General features: G+C 34.6%; 1 protein-coding gene and 1 long non-coding RNA gene across 3 annotated transcripts in view; both read right to left on the reverse strand.

Moving 5' to 3' along the window:
• Prx4 (Peroxiredoxin 4) overlaps positions 1–659 on the reverse strand; it is a 33,520-nt gene extending 32,861 nt beyond the window's left edge. For both annotated transcript variants that reach the window (XM_035359767.2, XM_035359766.2), the window contains exons 1-2: positions 504–659; positions 54–346 (exon numbers count right to left, since the gene is read on the reverse strand). In XM_035359767.2, the coding sequence (XP_035215658.1) occupies positions 54–204 (151 nt within the window). In that variant the 5' untranslated portion in view covers positions 205–346; positions 504–659. The remainder of the gene's footprint in view (positions 1–53; positions 347–503) is intronic.
• A 3,909-nt stretch (positions 660–4,568) lies between these two features.
• On the reverse strand, positions 4,569–7,082 carry LOC118190656 (uncharacterized). Its single transcript, XR_004758458.2, has 2 exons — positions 5,053–7,082; positions 4,569–4,913 (listed from the first exon to the last, which is right to left on the reverse strand). It is a non-coding gene; the product is annotated as an uncharacterized LOC118190656 (long non-coding RNA).
• Positions 7,083–15,303: the final 8,221 nt, after the last annotated feature.

The following is a 15,303-nucleotide window of genomic DNA, read 5'->3' on the forward strand; positions in this document are numbered from 1 at the left end:
CATGAGAAATTTTAAAGGTTCATATGTCATGAATGATAAAAGAAAAACCTTACTCTGTGCTTTACTTGTAACTAAATTTTGTCCAACAGATGATCTTGTAGTTTCTTGAGGATAAACATGTCCACCTCCGTATGAATAACACGCTTCTTCCGCTAAGCCAACTGCTAAAACGCTTAGAAATATTAACCGCATTAAATTATTCATTTGTTCAGCTGAAATATGTTTCCGGCTCAAAGTTACCACATCAGCTAGATGATAGCACAGATAAAACACCTGTTAATGTTGGTAATGTTTTTCTCGCTAGTTGACAACACTTACGAACGTTAAAAAGCCGGCAACGCCAAAACTATAAGGAAAAAAAATAGAGATTAAATAAATAAATGAAAAAATAGACATATGAAATGCTATACAGATTGTATTTTACACAGAATACAACTTAAAATTTTTAATTTTAGTTGTTTCTTAGTTAAAAAAAAAATCTTTAATGTTCGTGAAAATATTACGCTGAGTAGTTCCTGTAAGAGAAATTTTACTGCAAACAAGACTTTTCATTTTTAGTCCAATAGAGTGGATCGATTTCTGAAATAAGAGCGGTGGAATCTAGTCCGTCACAATTATGTACAGACACACGCCAAAGGTGTACGGAAAAGTTTACCGTGACGTCACGGGCTTCTGGATGGGTTACAATATTTGGCTTTTTATCATGTTTCGCGGTGAATTATGGCAAAGATTAACAATTTATCGTGCGATGTAAACAAACATCGAAGATTTCTTGTTAGGGTGCAAACGTTGTTGTAGTCAAAGAATATCTTAGATATTCGTTGTTGTAGTGTTCGCTTATTAATAAATTTCTTCTGGTGATAATTCAGTTAAAATCACTGACAAAAGTTTGATAGGACATGTGAGAACTTCCATTGCAGTGTTCTTTGAATTAACATTTATTTCCTGCTAAACGTGTTATAAATAAAAGAACAAAACAATTTCAATTTTTAATATCTCTGTTAGCACTTCATATAATTTTTTTTAGTGGTATGAATAAATTTTGTGCATATTGATTTAAAACTATTACCATCAGGGATACAAAACTGAGTTTTTTTTCCTCTTACGAAAGCACTGAAACTGTTTAATTATAAAAATACTATTTTAATACTGAATTTTGAACGCATTTTTTCTGTTGATAATTTAGTTAATCGTAAAATGACTGTGCTTTCGCATAATTTAACATCATTTGTGAAGTGAATGACACTAAATTTCAGATGTGATGATTTTTTAAATTGTTTCTGCCTCTGAAATAAAAATTTATTCTAATGTTTTGCGAGTTTTTAAGTGTATCAAAATGTCAATGTTCCATCGGCACTTGTGCAGAAACATGGGAAATTGACTCATCGTTTGTTGTAATTATTATGTCATTTAATGTGAGCAAAATGTTGCAATGTATTTGATTTTTTTCTTGATGAATTTGAAATTATGAAAAAATAACGTATGGTGTAGATGATAACAGAAATTTTTAATGAATGAATTTAGAAATTGTAAGATGAAAAGAATTTTACCTTTGATCTGATTCACAACTGCATGTCACAAAACATACTTCATAAAGTATGCCGAAGTTTTATTCCTTGCAAAAAACATGATATCTATTATTCAAGTTTGTGATCAGAGAATTATTATAAAGCAATGAAAGAATATGATCTTCGTGAGGTGAGCTGTATTCTTCATAATGAGGAAAATTTGGAATTTTATTCCTTGCAGAAAACATGATATCTGTTATTCCAGTTTGCGATTAAGGAATTTTTATAGAGCGATGAAAGAATATGATCTTCGTGAGGTGAGCCGTATTCTTCATAATGTGGAAAATTTGGATGAAAGTGCAAATGAATTAATAAGGACTAACCTCCTTGGTGTATTTTCTGCATCTTCTAAATACATATTTTGAAACCATGTTTCAGAAAACACAATAATAAACTGTTTTAAGCAGGATAACTTTTACTGATGGCAAAATCAGTCACTTTCCCAAACAGATCCAAGTACAAAATATGAAAAAAATGTCTTTGAATATGATGATGAGAAAACTTTCTTACTTATTATTTCTCAAAACTGTCTCACCCAGTGCTCATAAACTGTGTATGAATGAAATTTTTCATGACAACTGCATGCTCTCCACTATTATTGAATTTTTAGCTCTTATTTCTTAATAAAAGTCCTGTGGAAACATGCAATTTTATATTTCTATTATACAACCATTTATTTAGTTAAACTGTATTGCAATTTCCTTGGGCATATTTCTCATCATTTAATATTATGATTCAGTTTTTGCTATCAACACAGATATGGACGAATGTAATGATATGCAAAACAGTGTGTGCTTTTTTTGTAGAAAATGCAATCGAACTTTCCAAAGTAATAACCTCTTACTTAAATAGATTTGTATTATGGGAGTGGTTATCTAAGGAAATGTGCTATTAGTGATGTTCTATTATCAGCCATTATTTTATTTTATATCAAGTATGCTAATCATTCGCAAAGGACCTCTTCACATAAATTTTCTCTCCATTATACATGTATAAATCAACTAGTTGAATGCTTTGGCATAATCAATAAAGTATTACTACTTGCACAGTGATGTTTTGGTAAAAGTATATTTACGAGTACCCATTGGTGATTTTTGGCGGCACATGGATACCGAGTTTGTGCACATTGACCTACATAAATGCGACACGAAAAATTACAAATTATGATCAGAACAAGAGAGTTATAATAAAACATTGGTATAACAAATACATTTGTTAATGGAAAAAAACATCACAGAATTGCACAAACTAGGCATTGTGCACTGCCTTGACTTTCTTTATCCATGAACACGTTGACCTATTTTCACTTAAAAAATCACCAGAGAATTGCAGAAACTTGGCATTGTTAACACTCCCTTGACTTTATTTACTGACTGAGTATATTTATGGATGTACAGAACATTCAACTACTCAGCAATCAACATAAATGAAACAACAACTTGGCAATAAATGAAACAACATCTTCGCAATAATACAAGGGGTACCCTTCAGTCTACTCTAACCGATGCTTTATATAATTGCCTGTACTTCTGATGAAATGATATTGTAGCTTTTGCTTACAATATTTTATCAATAATTATTTTCTTTTCTATTAAGAGCATGTATAGTCCTCACTGTACCTTTATTTACCTCATCTTTATGATATGCATTGCTATGCTTAATTTGACATCTGCTTTCTATTTTAAATATTTTTCCTCTTCTTTTTTTTTTTTTTTTTTTCCCCAACTCCTTAAAGGATGGGTCTTTGGGAGGAAAAATTAATGTCTCCTAAAGTGTCATGTGCTGTTCTCAAAGTGGGCCATTCTTTTTTTTCCTGCTTTTTTATTTTCAGCTTTCTTGAAGATAATCTTTTTAGCTCAAAGGGGCAATTTGCCCAGAAAGGCTATTAATTTTGTTTTGGCACTTTGCGTTGATTCATTATAAATGGTGAATCACTTTTTCAATTGTTGCCACCAAATATTAGAGTTTTATATTTAAAGAAGTTAAATAATGAAGAATCTGCATAAATGTATGTATGTTTCTCATGTTGTGATAAAACAACTGTGTTTAGGGCCATCAAATTTTGAATAATGTATGTCTCCATTAGAATATGGGCATCTGGAAGCCCTAATTTGGAATTTGTTTTATTATCTATTTCATATCTTGTAACGCATTTATAAGTCTTTGATTAAGAAACTCAATGATTTCAAAGTGAGCAATAGCAACTCTGTATGGGAGGAGGAACATTTTTATCTCCAATGTGCGAGACTGTGTACTGGGAATTCAAAAGACATGCTCTTTTAAACATTTGTGATATTGCTGTTGAATTGAATTTTATGATTTAAGTGTGAAGAACATGATATTTAATAAATAAAGATAACACAAAATGTTAAAAAAAAAAAAAAAAAAAACCTCAGGGCATAATATAAAATCTGAAAGCTTTCAGTTTATTTATTTATTTATTTTCAAAAAGTAGTCAATGGTTGATCATGTTCAGATAAATGACTTGGTGGTTTCACAAAATGAAATTTGCTGTCTGGTTCCGAAACGAAAAGTAAAACAGATCTGATGAATTGGAAACGGATGAGTAATTACACGAGATGTCAAATTCACTCAAAAAGTTGCCCTAAATGTATTTAATATGATACATAATTTGCTATTTTTATTTTCTTTTATATGAATTGTTGATAAATTATGATTAGCCATGTATACTTCAGATTGAAACTACTTTGTGAAATCAGGTAAGGTATGAGGATTGAATATTAAAATTATCGTACACAAACTTAAGAGCGTATTTCATTTCTTAAATGAGTTGAATGAAAAATTTAAATGGGTGAATTATCTGTTTTCTTGGTACATTCACTCTGCTAAAACAGATTACAATATTTGGATTTTATTTTTGCCTTGTGATTTGGTGCAGTTTTTTTAATCAAATCAATTAAATTACTACAAAAATTCAAGAGGGAGTCATACAGTGAGCTATAGTACAATGAAATTAATAAATATACAGATATTACATGATTTGTAAGTTTTAAAATGTTTTATTCTGTAACATATTACAGATAAAAAATGATTACTACATGAAATGAAATAAAAGTTCATCAAATTTGACATAATACCATAAAGGTCATTGTGTGTTCCTGTTGGTACAGGACACATATCGACCGGGTATCACAATTCTATTCACAAACATAGTAAAATTTCCCTGCTGATGGTCATCAAAGGAGCTATAATGCAGTCTTGGAGTTTTGATATTATTAGCAATAGGAGCATATAAATATAGTCTAAAGCACATTCCAAAAGCAAAAGATTACGGAGTGTATGGTCAATGATCTCATGGTCATCTGAACAACATTGAGTCATCTTCTGATATTGATCAATCCAAAAAAAAGATAGAAATTTATTATTAGGTAATACAACAGTTTTCAGAGAGGAAATGTGTATTTTTCTGAATCATATTTCATTTAGAGAAATAACAACTATAACGTATTAAAATCTGACATACCTTTTACAGTGTTTCTGTAGAAAAAAAGGACCCATGTACCTTTATCAGTGAAATGGCATATAAAATGTTCAAGTAAATATAATTTCTATTCAGTAACAGCATGACAATTTTCCATGTCCAGTACACAAACGTACCTATCCAACAAATGCTTCACCACTAGATAGTGGAAGAATTGTCTTCCATGCATACGATTGCAAAATTTATATTGCAGCATCTGTAAATAATATGGTTTTAGTTGTAATCAACATTGCAAAATCTTCCCTATGTTTGGTTATAGAACACATATATGCTACTAATGTAATTTGTAGACCTATCCTGTTTGTGGATTACATGCAGTGCTGAGCTATGAAAAACTTGACAAAGAGTTTGCATTTTATTCTATATAAACAACTTATGCAATTCTAATGAACTGTTATATTTTTTACAAAAACAGAAAATACTAATAATTGTATATGAATGAGAAAAACGTAATATCTTTTACCAATAAATCACAAAATATCAACTTTTAAATATTTCAATATGTTTACCATTACCAGTCTCAGGTTAATCTCATTGATTTTGGAGGGTTAATCTCATTGATTGGTGATAAAATGCATATAATGTATCAAGAAATATTTCAAAATGATTTCTTTAATGGTTTTGCTTACTGAATCTTGTGATACTACTGTAAATAAGAAGCTAAGCAGTATACAGTAATAAATTACAATATTAAGAAAAATATCTAAAAGTTTGATTACAGCTACTGTTTTTCCTTCTTAATGTCACACCAGCTGTATGTGAACAAACTGCAATTAAATCTTTCTTCAAATAGTTTTAAAAAAATAGGTATGAATGTTAACCACATACATGCATGTGTAGATTCAGCAGCAGCATTTTCTGAGTCTAAACAAAAAGAATAAGTTGTATCTATTATAGCTTAGATATAAATTTAATAAGGGGCTAATGCAAGTTTCCTATAGCTCAGGTACTAATTTATATGTGAAACTAAATTTTTGCACTATTTCATTGGAAATGACTGGCCATCTGGGGTTCTTGCCTTTATATAAGTAGCCAGTGTTCTTGAACTGTCAATACCATCATAGGATACTCTGCAGGCTTAGAGTCATAGGATGCTTTGTGTACACTGGTGTGCAAAAATTAAGGACGAAGTTGAAAAATTAGCATATCAGCTGAACGAAGAGGCAGAGCGGACAGAAAGACCAATCAGGAGATTAAGTAAGGTGATGTATGGTAGCACATGCGCAGATATGCAGGTAGACGTAATGGGGAAGTGTCTGAGTATTATACAGCATGTTGTCGGTGTAAGATCAGTATTTCTGGCAAAGAGATTGCACGCCGTATAGCAGTTAAAATCACACCGAGTTGCTGCCTCAGCGAGAAATGGCGAATAATCAATCTGTTAGACGACATCTGGATGCTTTTACCCGAGGTCGAATCATTGGGAAGTTGGAGGAAGGCCGCAGTGTGACAAGTGTGGCTGCAGAGTTCGGAATTGCTCACAGCATCGTTTCACGACTTTGGAGACAATTTCAAACTACAAGAACAGCTATCCGGGGGTTTAGTAGTGGTCGTCCACGAGGAGCCACACCCGCAGATGACCGGTATATTGCCTTACAGGCCAGAAGAAACAAGCAGGAGCTTATATAATTAAACAGGAGGCTCTTAGCTGTCCCCTGTAGTGTCAGTCGGTTGGTCATTAGTCCTTGGTATCAGTGGTTTCGGGTGTTTCCGCTTTTTGGAAAGCTTACTGTGGGGCTTCAGATTGCGTATAAAGTCAGTTCACCCTGTCGCAGGAATTTGCATCCCTATGTTGGACTCTGTGGTGGGCTGGGCTGCTGCCGGGGCTGAATCTTTTATTTCACTAAATATGGCTTCTAATACACAAACAAATGAACAAAATGAAAATTGTCCTATTTCTATAAAAGTTAAGACAAATGCAAATTCTGACAAGAATAAAAAATAAACTGCAGTTTCTGATAATTAGTAATCCATCAGGAAATCTTCAGAAAGTGACACTGTTTTTAATGTGTGTGTGTGTGTGTGTAAGAACGCTAAGTTCTGCAGCCAACAACCTGATAGGCAGATCATCGCCTGCGTACCTGAGACAGACAAGGATAGACACTATGCGAAGGTGGAGGCTATCGACTTCCGATTTTGTTCTGATTCCGTGAGGGCAAGAAGTGACTGTATAAAAAAATGAAAAATTTCCTTGTGTTTATCTAGCGCGAGGAGCCGCTAAACAACTGTTATATCTCTATTTAGTCTGTTAACTTTTATCCGTAAATAAATAAATGCTCTGTGACGTGGAAAACATTCCAATTTTCACTCAAAATTTTTTTAAGGCTAGAAGTTTTCAAGTTAGAATTGGCTCTGTTTTTTTTTTTTTTTTTTTTTTGTATAACTTTGAACAAGACGAGGTTTGCTCATGGGTGTGTTTTGAGTGTTATCTTAATCACGCTAAAAATAAACCGTATCTTAAAGGAACTTCCTCTTACTGTTTCAGGATAATTGTACGTTGACAATCTTCAAGTTACCAAGGGGCAGATATGAGATATGTGGAGAGGCAATTACGGATCACTATTAATAAGATCCAGATATAGTCAAAGAAAAATGGATTTGCGTCTTCAAAACGGAAGGCTGTCACAAGCACTTTTGCAGAAAGGGAAATCTGCATCCTGAGATTTAACTTGAAGGGTCATTAATTCCAACTACGCCCGAAGGGAAATTCCTAGGAGTGATTGTTCAATCGGAAACTTACTTTCCTTCCACGAATGATGTACCTGAGGAAGAAACGTTTCAGAACTTTTACCTTCTCAAAGGTCCTGGCGAACTCCTTTTGGGGTGCAGAGGATGGGATCATTGTCCGCATATATAGGCCATTCATCCGCTCTAGACTGGACTCCCGATAAAACGTGATTAGGTCTTTGTTTGTACCTTACTTCAACCCATATTATTACTCTCAACACATTTTATTATTCTAGTGTTAGCGCATTTATATACTTTGCATATAATTTTCAATCCTCATCGCTAGAATACAGTGTCTTAATCTAGATACTAATCTAAGTCGCGCAAAAGCGTTTATCCTTCTATTTCTAGCCAAAGGCCTCAGAGCACAATGCCAACTAGAGGTCAAAACTCCTAGTGGTTGATGCCTCAAGAGCCACCAGGGATGTCTAGACTGGCTCAGAAGTTAATGATTCGGTAGACACTTCTGTATTATTGAAACTTGATTCGATTCATCATTGAGCTCTGCGGATTTGCCCTAGAGCCTTTAGAATATCTCCTGTATAAAAACAGTATATTTATTGCTTAGAATCATCGTTTAAATTAAAACGTGAACAATTGACCCTTCATCACTAGTTTCGTATAATGTCGCAACCTAAACATCCTTGTTTGAGTACTCTTGATGACTGCTATAGCTTATTATTTGCAGCACGGCCTCTCTGCATTCCTACGTTCCCTGCAAGAGCTGAGCCTTTGATAGAAAAATATTCAGTGCTTGATGTGAATAACCGTGCCCCGAGCAGAATGACGTGATATCCTACCGTGAGATGGTCCAGAAATTCGGCTCATAGAAACTTTTACGATTATGATAACAGAAATACGAACGAGTTAGCTTACAAATAGCTTTTCTATGAACAAGGAACGAACACTGCAATTACATTCCAATATACATTAATGGCAACAAAACAGCAGGTCATGTGGAAGCATCATTTGCGTTTCGACGTCACGTAGAGAAAAGAAGGCTGCAATGTGCTTGCTGACTATTTAAAGCTGAAGTAACTTGAATGTATCGGTATTACAATACATTCAAGTTACTTCGTATATTTACTTTGATACTTACGTATCGGTATTACGAACTTAAATAATTCGGTGTATGACGCTGTTAAATATTCATCTAAGCCAAAAAAAGTTTATAAAGTTATTTCTCCGGCCTTTCTATCATTCCTTGGTTTGAGTCCCGGCTAGAGCATTGCTCATTTTTCTTGTCTCTTGCTTCGAAATAACCTAATGTCTGTACAACTTACACCGATTTGTTAAGTGCACAAAAAGCTTTTCAAAGTTTCTCTAGACCCAGAAACCGATGGTGACAGAAGTGTTATTGACTACCTGAAAACTTAATAAGCCGTGAGTATGAGATCCTTTACTGCTGGGTTCTTGGACACATACAGATAACGGGTAACGAACTGGCAGATATCACAGCAAAATCTGCCGTGGGACTGTTTAAATCAGCTTGTTACTTTGAGAAATATTAAAGTGATTATCAAGGGTAAAATCCTGAGTCTATGGCAAGGACCTGCAAGTGAATAATAAAATTAGAAGCATAATGCCTAGAATTAAATATTGGGAATCAGAGTAGGAGGAAGTCATTTGAACCTGTCTGACAAACGGTCACTTCCAAATTACGCACAATTATCTCTTAAAAGCGGATAGTGAACCAGTATATTCCAGTTGTAATATTAATCTGTCCTATATGACTGGCAGGTGGCGATTGGCCTCCCGAGGACAAATGTCCAAAACCGGCTGGAAACCACTGTAGGCGGTGTGAACCGTGCGCTTGAGATCGTCGTAGGCAGTGGCGGAAGGCAGGAGACCTGGCGTTTGATCGATGGGCGGGGACTGTGGGAATGGCTTTAGGCTTGCCTGCTTGCGTCTCCCACAGCTTAGCGTCAGCCTCCTCGTGGTCCCGCTGGAAACTATGCTGTGCCTTGGTCCAAGCCTTTGCTCGTATAGGCTAATGACGCTAAGCAACCAATCCCAGGGGATCGACTGGTGGGAATTTCCGGAACCGACCATTTATGGGAGGAGACCCGGGGTTCTCCCAGACCACTGGCTGGACTTGTGTCCTGCCAGCTTCGATTTGTTGGGTAAATAATCAGACTTCACAGGACTAGAACCACAGGTCCATCCTATGGTAGGCGCGGGCTTGGCAGGGACCGTACTGGTACTGTCGTATCCGTTGCCTTTGCTGTGGGGGCGCTCTCATGTAGATTTTGAGTGCTGTGCCGAGGTGGGGGGACGGCTCCCCGCGTAGCCCTCAGTGTGATGGATTATGGCGATGAACATGAGAAGTCCCTGCGGGCTGTTCGGTGGGTTGGCGCCCCGCCATCGCAGCCAACTGAGGAAGGCCTCTGTATCATGTTAAGGCGCTCTAGAAGCAGCCAGGTAATGTTGCCCGAATCGGAGTTAATGTTCTGTATGACAGATTTTGTTAGAAATGCTCACGTTTTGATAGACTTCAGGAAATACTATTTCACTTTTTCAGGTACTTCTCTCGACTTTTAATTGGAAAACCAATCGGGTCTCACGAAAATTTCCTGCCACCGCAAATATCGTTTGAGCAAATAGTTCGCGTTGACGTGTTGAATCATATTTTGTCAAACAATTTTTGGCGTTTGAAAGGAAGAGACTTGCTTTAGAACACTATATTGTGAAATTTGTAAAAAAAAATATCATTATTATTATGTACAAGATGTCTGAAATGGAACTATCACGCTACGAGATTTAAACTATCATTTACTTCCAGTTTTATTACAAAAAGTCAGCTACAGAATGTCACCAAATCGTGTGTATAGCTTTAGGTGTGTGTGTGACCATGGCAAAGCCTCGAGGGCTATCTGCCTAAGGGGAGGAATGCCTTCGTGGAGGACTTTCTAAGGGAAACTGTCTCGTAAACATGTTACACATGGGGAAAACCACGAAAACACCCATGCAGCCAGCCCATTCGCGGGATTCGAACCTCGTATAGCTTTAGGTACTACTAATGTTTGACATTGTTAAGGTCAGTGCCGGATTTATGTATAAGGTGAACATAGCTTAGGGCCCTCCGAAATATTGTAGCATATCCCATATAAAAAAAAAATTGACTGATATCCCTCATAAAGGGCCCCATATTTCAAATAGCTTAGGCTCTCGTCAAATCTAAATCTGGTGCTGGTGAAGGTTTGGTATCGAAATTTCAAAAACAAGTATTACGACATTCAAGAGGCAGAGCATTCGAGTCGGCCTACTGATGTTGATGAGGTCCGCCTGCGAGAGTATGTGGAAGAAGTGCAGTATGCAACCAATTGAGAGCTTGTTAATGAGTTAGTGCCATGTCCATTGATCGCAGTATGCATCTCATACACTTGACGTTAAAGTTGAATCGCTGGGTGCCACATGAGATGATTCAAGCAGATAAGGACGGACGTGTTTGGGCCTGCACTAATCTGCTCGAATATCAATGCAAGGATAAAATTCTGTACCGGATCATCACTTGTCATGAAAAGTGGACTTCAACAACACAGGCCAAAAAGAGGGGTTGGTCTGCACCCGACGAGCCCATCGGCAGCATCGCAAAGGGCAATTTGGCTAACAAAAAGATAATGCTTTGTATCTGATGGGATTGCCGGGGTATATATATGCTGCAATATGTATCTGGAAAAAGATAAAGAGCGAGATGCTAGTCTGTGTTGACGCTGCTATTAAGGGCAAACGTTGAATTGAGTTCCGGAGCAAAGAGGTAATGTTCCATCAAGATAATACAAGACCACATGTGTTTGCTTTCACTGACTGGACTCTTTAAGGACTCGAATGGAATCTTTTGTCACACACCCCATATAGCCCTGACATTGCTGCTTCGGATTTCTACCTTTTTTCACATCTGTGGTGCTATCTTCCATTCGGTACAGGACGTCTGAAATGAGGGTGATGTTTTTTGGATTCTTGGCTAACAAGTTTCTATGCCGAAAAACTACCAAAACTTTGGCAGAAAATCATAGATTTGGGAAGTGATTACTGCCCGCACTAAAGGTACTGGTTTCATGTTTTCTCCCTAACTTTAATGAAAACAATAAACAGATATTAATCCATTTAAGTTTTTAAGAGAGATTGGGTTTTATTCCTTAATCTGAAGTGGTTGTAAAGCGTTTTAATGTACTTTAATAATTAGAGATTTTACTTGGCTTTATATTTTATTTGATCTTGTGAATTTTATGCATCCCTTCACATCACGGTTTTACTATGAGGCGTTTCATTATTTTGTTGCTTTTATGTTGTTTTGCATTTTTCTCATTACATAATGCATTTTCAACATGTGTTAGCTGATTTTTATAATTTCATACCATTTCTAAAGGAGAGAATAGATTATCATGCTTTTGGCCCATTATAGTCATGTGCCAAAATATCCACCAACTAACCAACAGTATATAGTCATAAACAGACCTAAAATTGTATAAGCTTGGTTTTTTGAGATGAATCATAATTCTAGACGGAGCGCACCGGAGTCCTAAATAAGAACGCTCCGGCACTTCTATGTAACTGAACAATAATTTCAGTAGAAATATGGTCTCGAAAATTTTATTTTTAGCAATAAAATTATATTAAAAATTGCTTATTAAATTTTAATTCATCTCTGTACATTTCAGTGCTGGTTTAAGCTCATTTCCGGCGCTGTGCGCAGAGGATCTAGGGGGCCCCTTGGCACTGGCAGATCCAAGGAGGAGTGATAACAAATGAAACAAAATTTTAATTTTTATTGTAAAAATATATATAAAAATAAACAGTATTCTAAAAAAAAAAATAATAATAATAATTATACCAGCATTTGCTATGACTATACTTAAAGCACAAGGACAATCATTCAAAAAACTGTAGGTATACACTTAGCTGAACCTTTTGTCACATTAAGTAGAGTAAGAAATAGATACAATTTAAAAATTGCATTGCCCGTAGATTCAAAAGAACATATTACAAATGTAGTTTACAAGGAGTTATTGTAACCAGATTAAAAGAAGCAATACTTTTATGAAATATATATATACTTAAAAAAAACTTTTAAAGATGAATACTATAAAATCCATTCTCAGAACGGGTAGCTCTGCTAGTACTACTACTAATAATTTACCTTATTCAGTACTATCTGCTATCTTGCAAACCAGTACAGTAATCTATCGTTTTGTTTTTCTGGCAGTCCACACTCCATTATTTATTTATAATGTTTGTGTTGTGTTACATATTTGGTAAGGTACTGTCTGTAGTCTAATTCATCTGCCTGCTTCCTGATGTAAGACTCATTATAGTTGTCATCCCACTCTTACCACCCGGAGCCGCAAATTTGATATAGACAAATAATATGGACATGGATGTGCAGGTGAGAGGCGTGGATTATTTCCACAAAACTATTTATAGTTTTTCTATCGAAGTTTATAACCAAAACTTCTGGTTGGGTCCAGCTTATCCAGGCTATTTTATATTATTATTATAACTACTTAGGTTTTTAAATTATTAAAGTTTCTCATAGCCATTTTATTTATTTATTTACTTTTGTTCCTCTTTCCTGATGGTCTTGCATAGGGCTTCGGCATTTTAGAAACTAAACCCTGGTCATAAAAGACAAAAAACAAAAACATAGCACCAAAATGTATCAGATTTTGCAGATGAATTAAAGCTGTTTTCCCCAATATTTCAATAAATTATCAGCAGCTGTCTAACTATACTACATTACAAATATTAAAATAATTTGGGAAACTTTTCCTCCGGTGCGTATCAGTGCATCCCAATATATAAAGCCTCAGAAGAATGCAGTTTTGTGAAGCCAATAAAAAAATATTCACGATTTTCAACAAATGATGGAAAACTAACAGTTCTTTCAAAAAATAATAGCATAGGAAAATGAGTAGTTAGTTAAGGCATTTTCTGCTCTAAAAACAAGAAAATTAATTAATTTAGGAGGAAAATTATTCAAAGAGAAAGGAAAGAAATAAAAGGAAAAATTATGTACCATTTGTGAATGAACAAGACAGATTTTAATGCAAATTGATCAAAAGCATGTATTGTGATTTGCTAGATTATACATAAAGTATGCCAGACATTTTGAGATTTATTAATTCCTACAAATATTTTCCATTAGATGCTATTTCACTACCTTGTTGTAGAACAGCAATTTGCAACTGGAAAGCAGGGAAATGTGATTAGTTGCAGCTGTTCAGCCACATACCAGCAAGCCATCATTGTACCTTTTACACGAATTAGATGACTGGCTATTAATATCATATTGATCACCAATACGACATTCGACAGTTGCAACAGGATTCACTTTTTCTTCATAACTAGACTCGCACATTGCGACTCTTGTTTAGTACAACAAAAATTATTCCTTACTTAATAATGTCCTGAGCCATTCATTTCATTACACCAAGAATCTTAGCACCTTCACATTAATCCAATCTCTCTTGTCAGAACAGCTGTTACCAAAGGGTTTTCAAAGATCTACAGCAAATCACATCCAAGCAATCTTAAAAAAACTGTCTTCACTTAAAATGGAATATCTGCAATTCCTTGTCAGAATGTCAAAAAAAAAAAAAAAAAAAAAAAAAAAAAAAAAAAAAGTAATTTTCAAAACATAATATAATTATGAAATAAATCTTACCATTTCTTTTATGTCTTGAAATGTAGTGTTTCCCTTGTGCTACTTTAATTGAAAGTAGTGATTACACATTTCCATTTTTTGTCTATCATTTGTTAAAATCAATTCCTTCAAAAATTTCGGTACTGTTCTGTTATCAGGATCAGATTCAGAAATGTATGTGTTCATGTATGCATATATATATATATGTAAACATGAATGTATGTACATTTCTGAATCCAGTCCCGGTAACAAAACAGTACCAAAATTTCATTATAAAACACAGTTGTTACTAATAAATGCACATGTGTAACTGATGTTTGACAAATATCATTATATTAAAAAAATATTTTTATTTCATATAATAATCAACAGATGATAAAATAACAATCAAGAAAAACTATAATAAAGCAAAACTGAGCATAGGTGAACTTGCTATCCTAAGGAGGGTCCAGACACCAGACATAGAACTAAGATGTCCTAATTTTCACAAAAGGGAAATCTGAAAATATCCTAAAAGCACTTATTTTTTGAAAGCTATCCAAATGTACTACATAGACAATCATAAAAACAAGTGCCATTGGGATTTCATGAAATATGGTCAAAACTATATTGAAATCTACGTAAATTAATTTACATTTATATCTTTAAACAGACACAAAAACATCATGTAAGCTCTTATTTCAATATTAATAATAAAAAAATGTCAGCAGAGAAAAAGAAATTGATTATAAAAAAAATCCCTCCTGAAACAAAAATTTAAACTAGTTTTAGGAGACTTTAAAATTATTAACATTAGAAACAGTCCCGACACTGACAGACATCAAGGCCTAAATATGAAATCGAAACAAGATTCATCACAGCAA

Source organism: Stegodyphus dumicola, chromosome 1 (genome assembly GCF_044657685.1).
Source record: "Stegodyphus dumicola isolate Sdum_Otavi_A_Nest chromosome 1, ASM4465768v1".
Lineage (NCBI taxonomy): Eukaryota > Metazoa > Arthropoda > Arachnida > Araneae > Eresidae > Stegodyphus > Stegodyphus dumicola.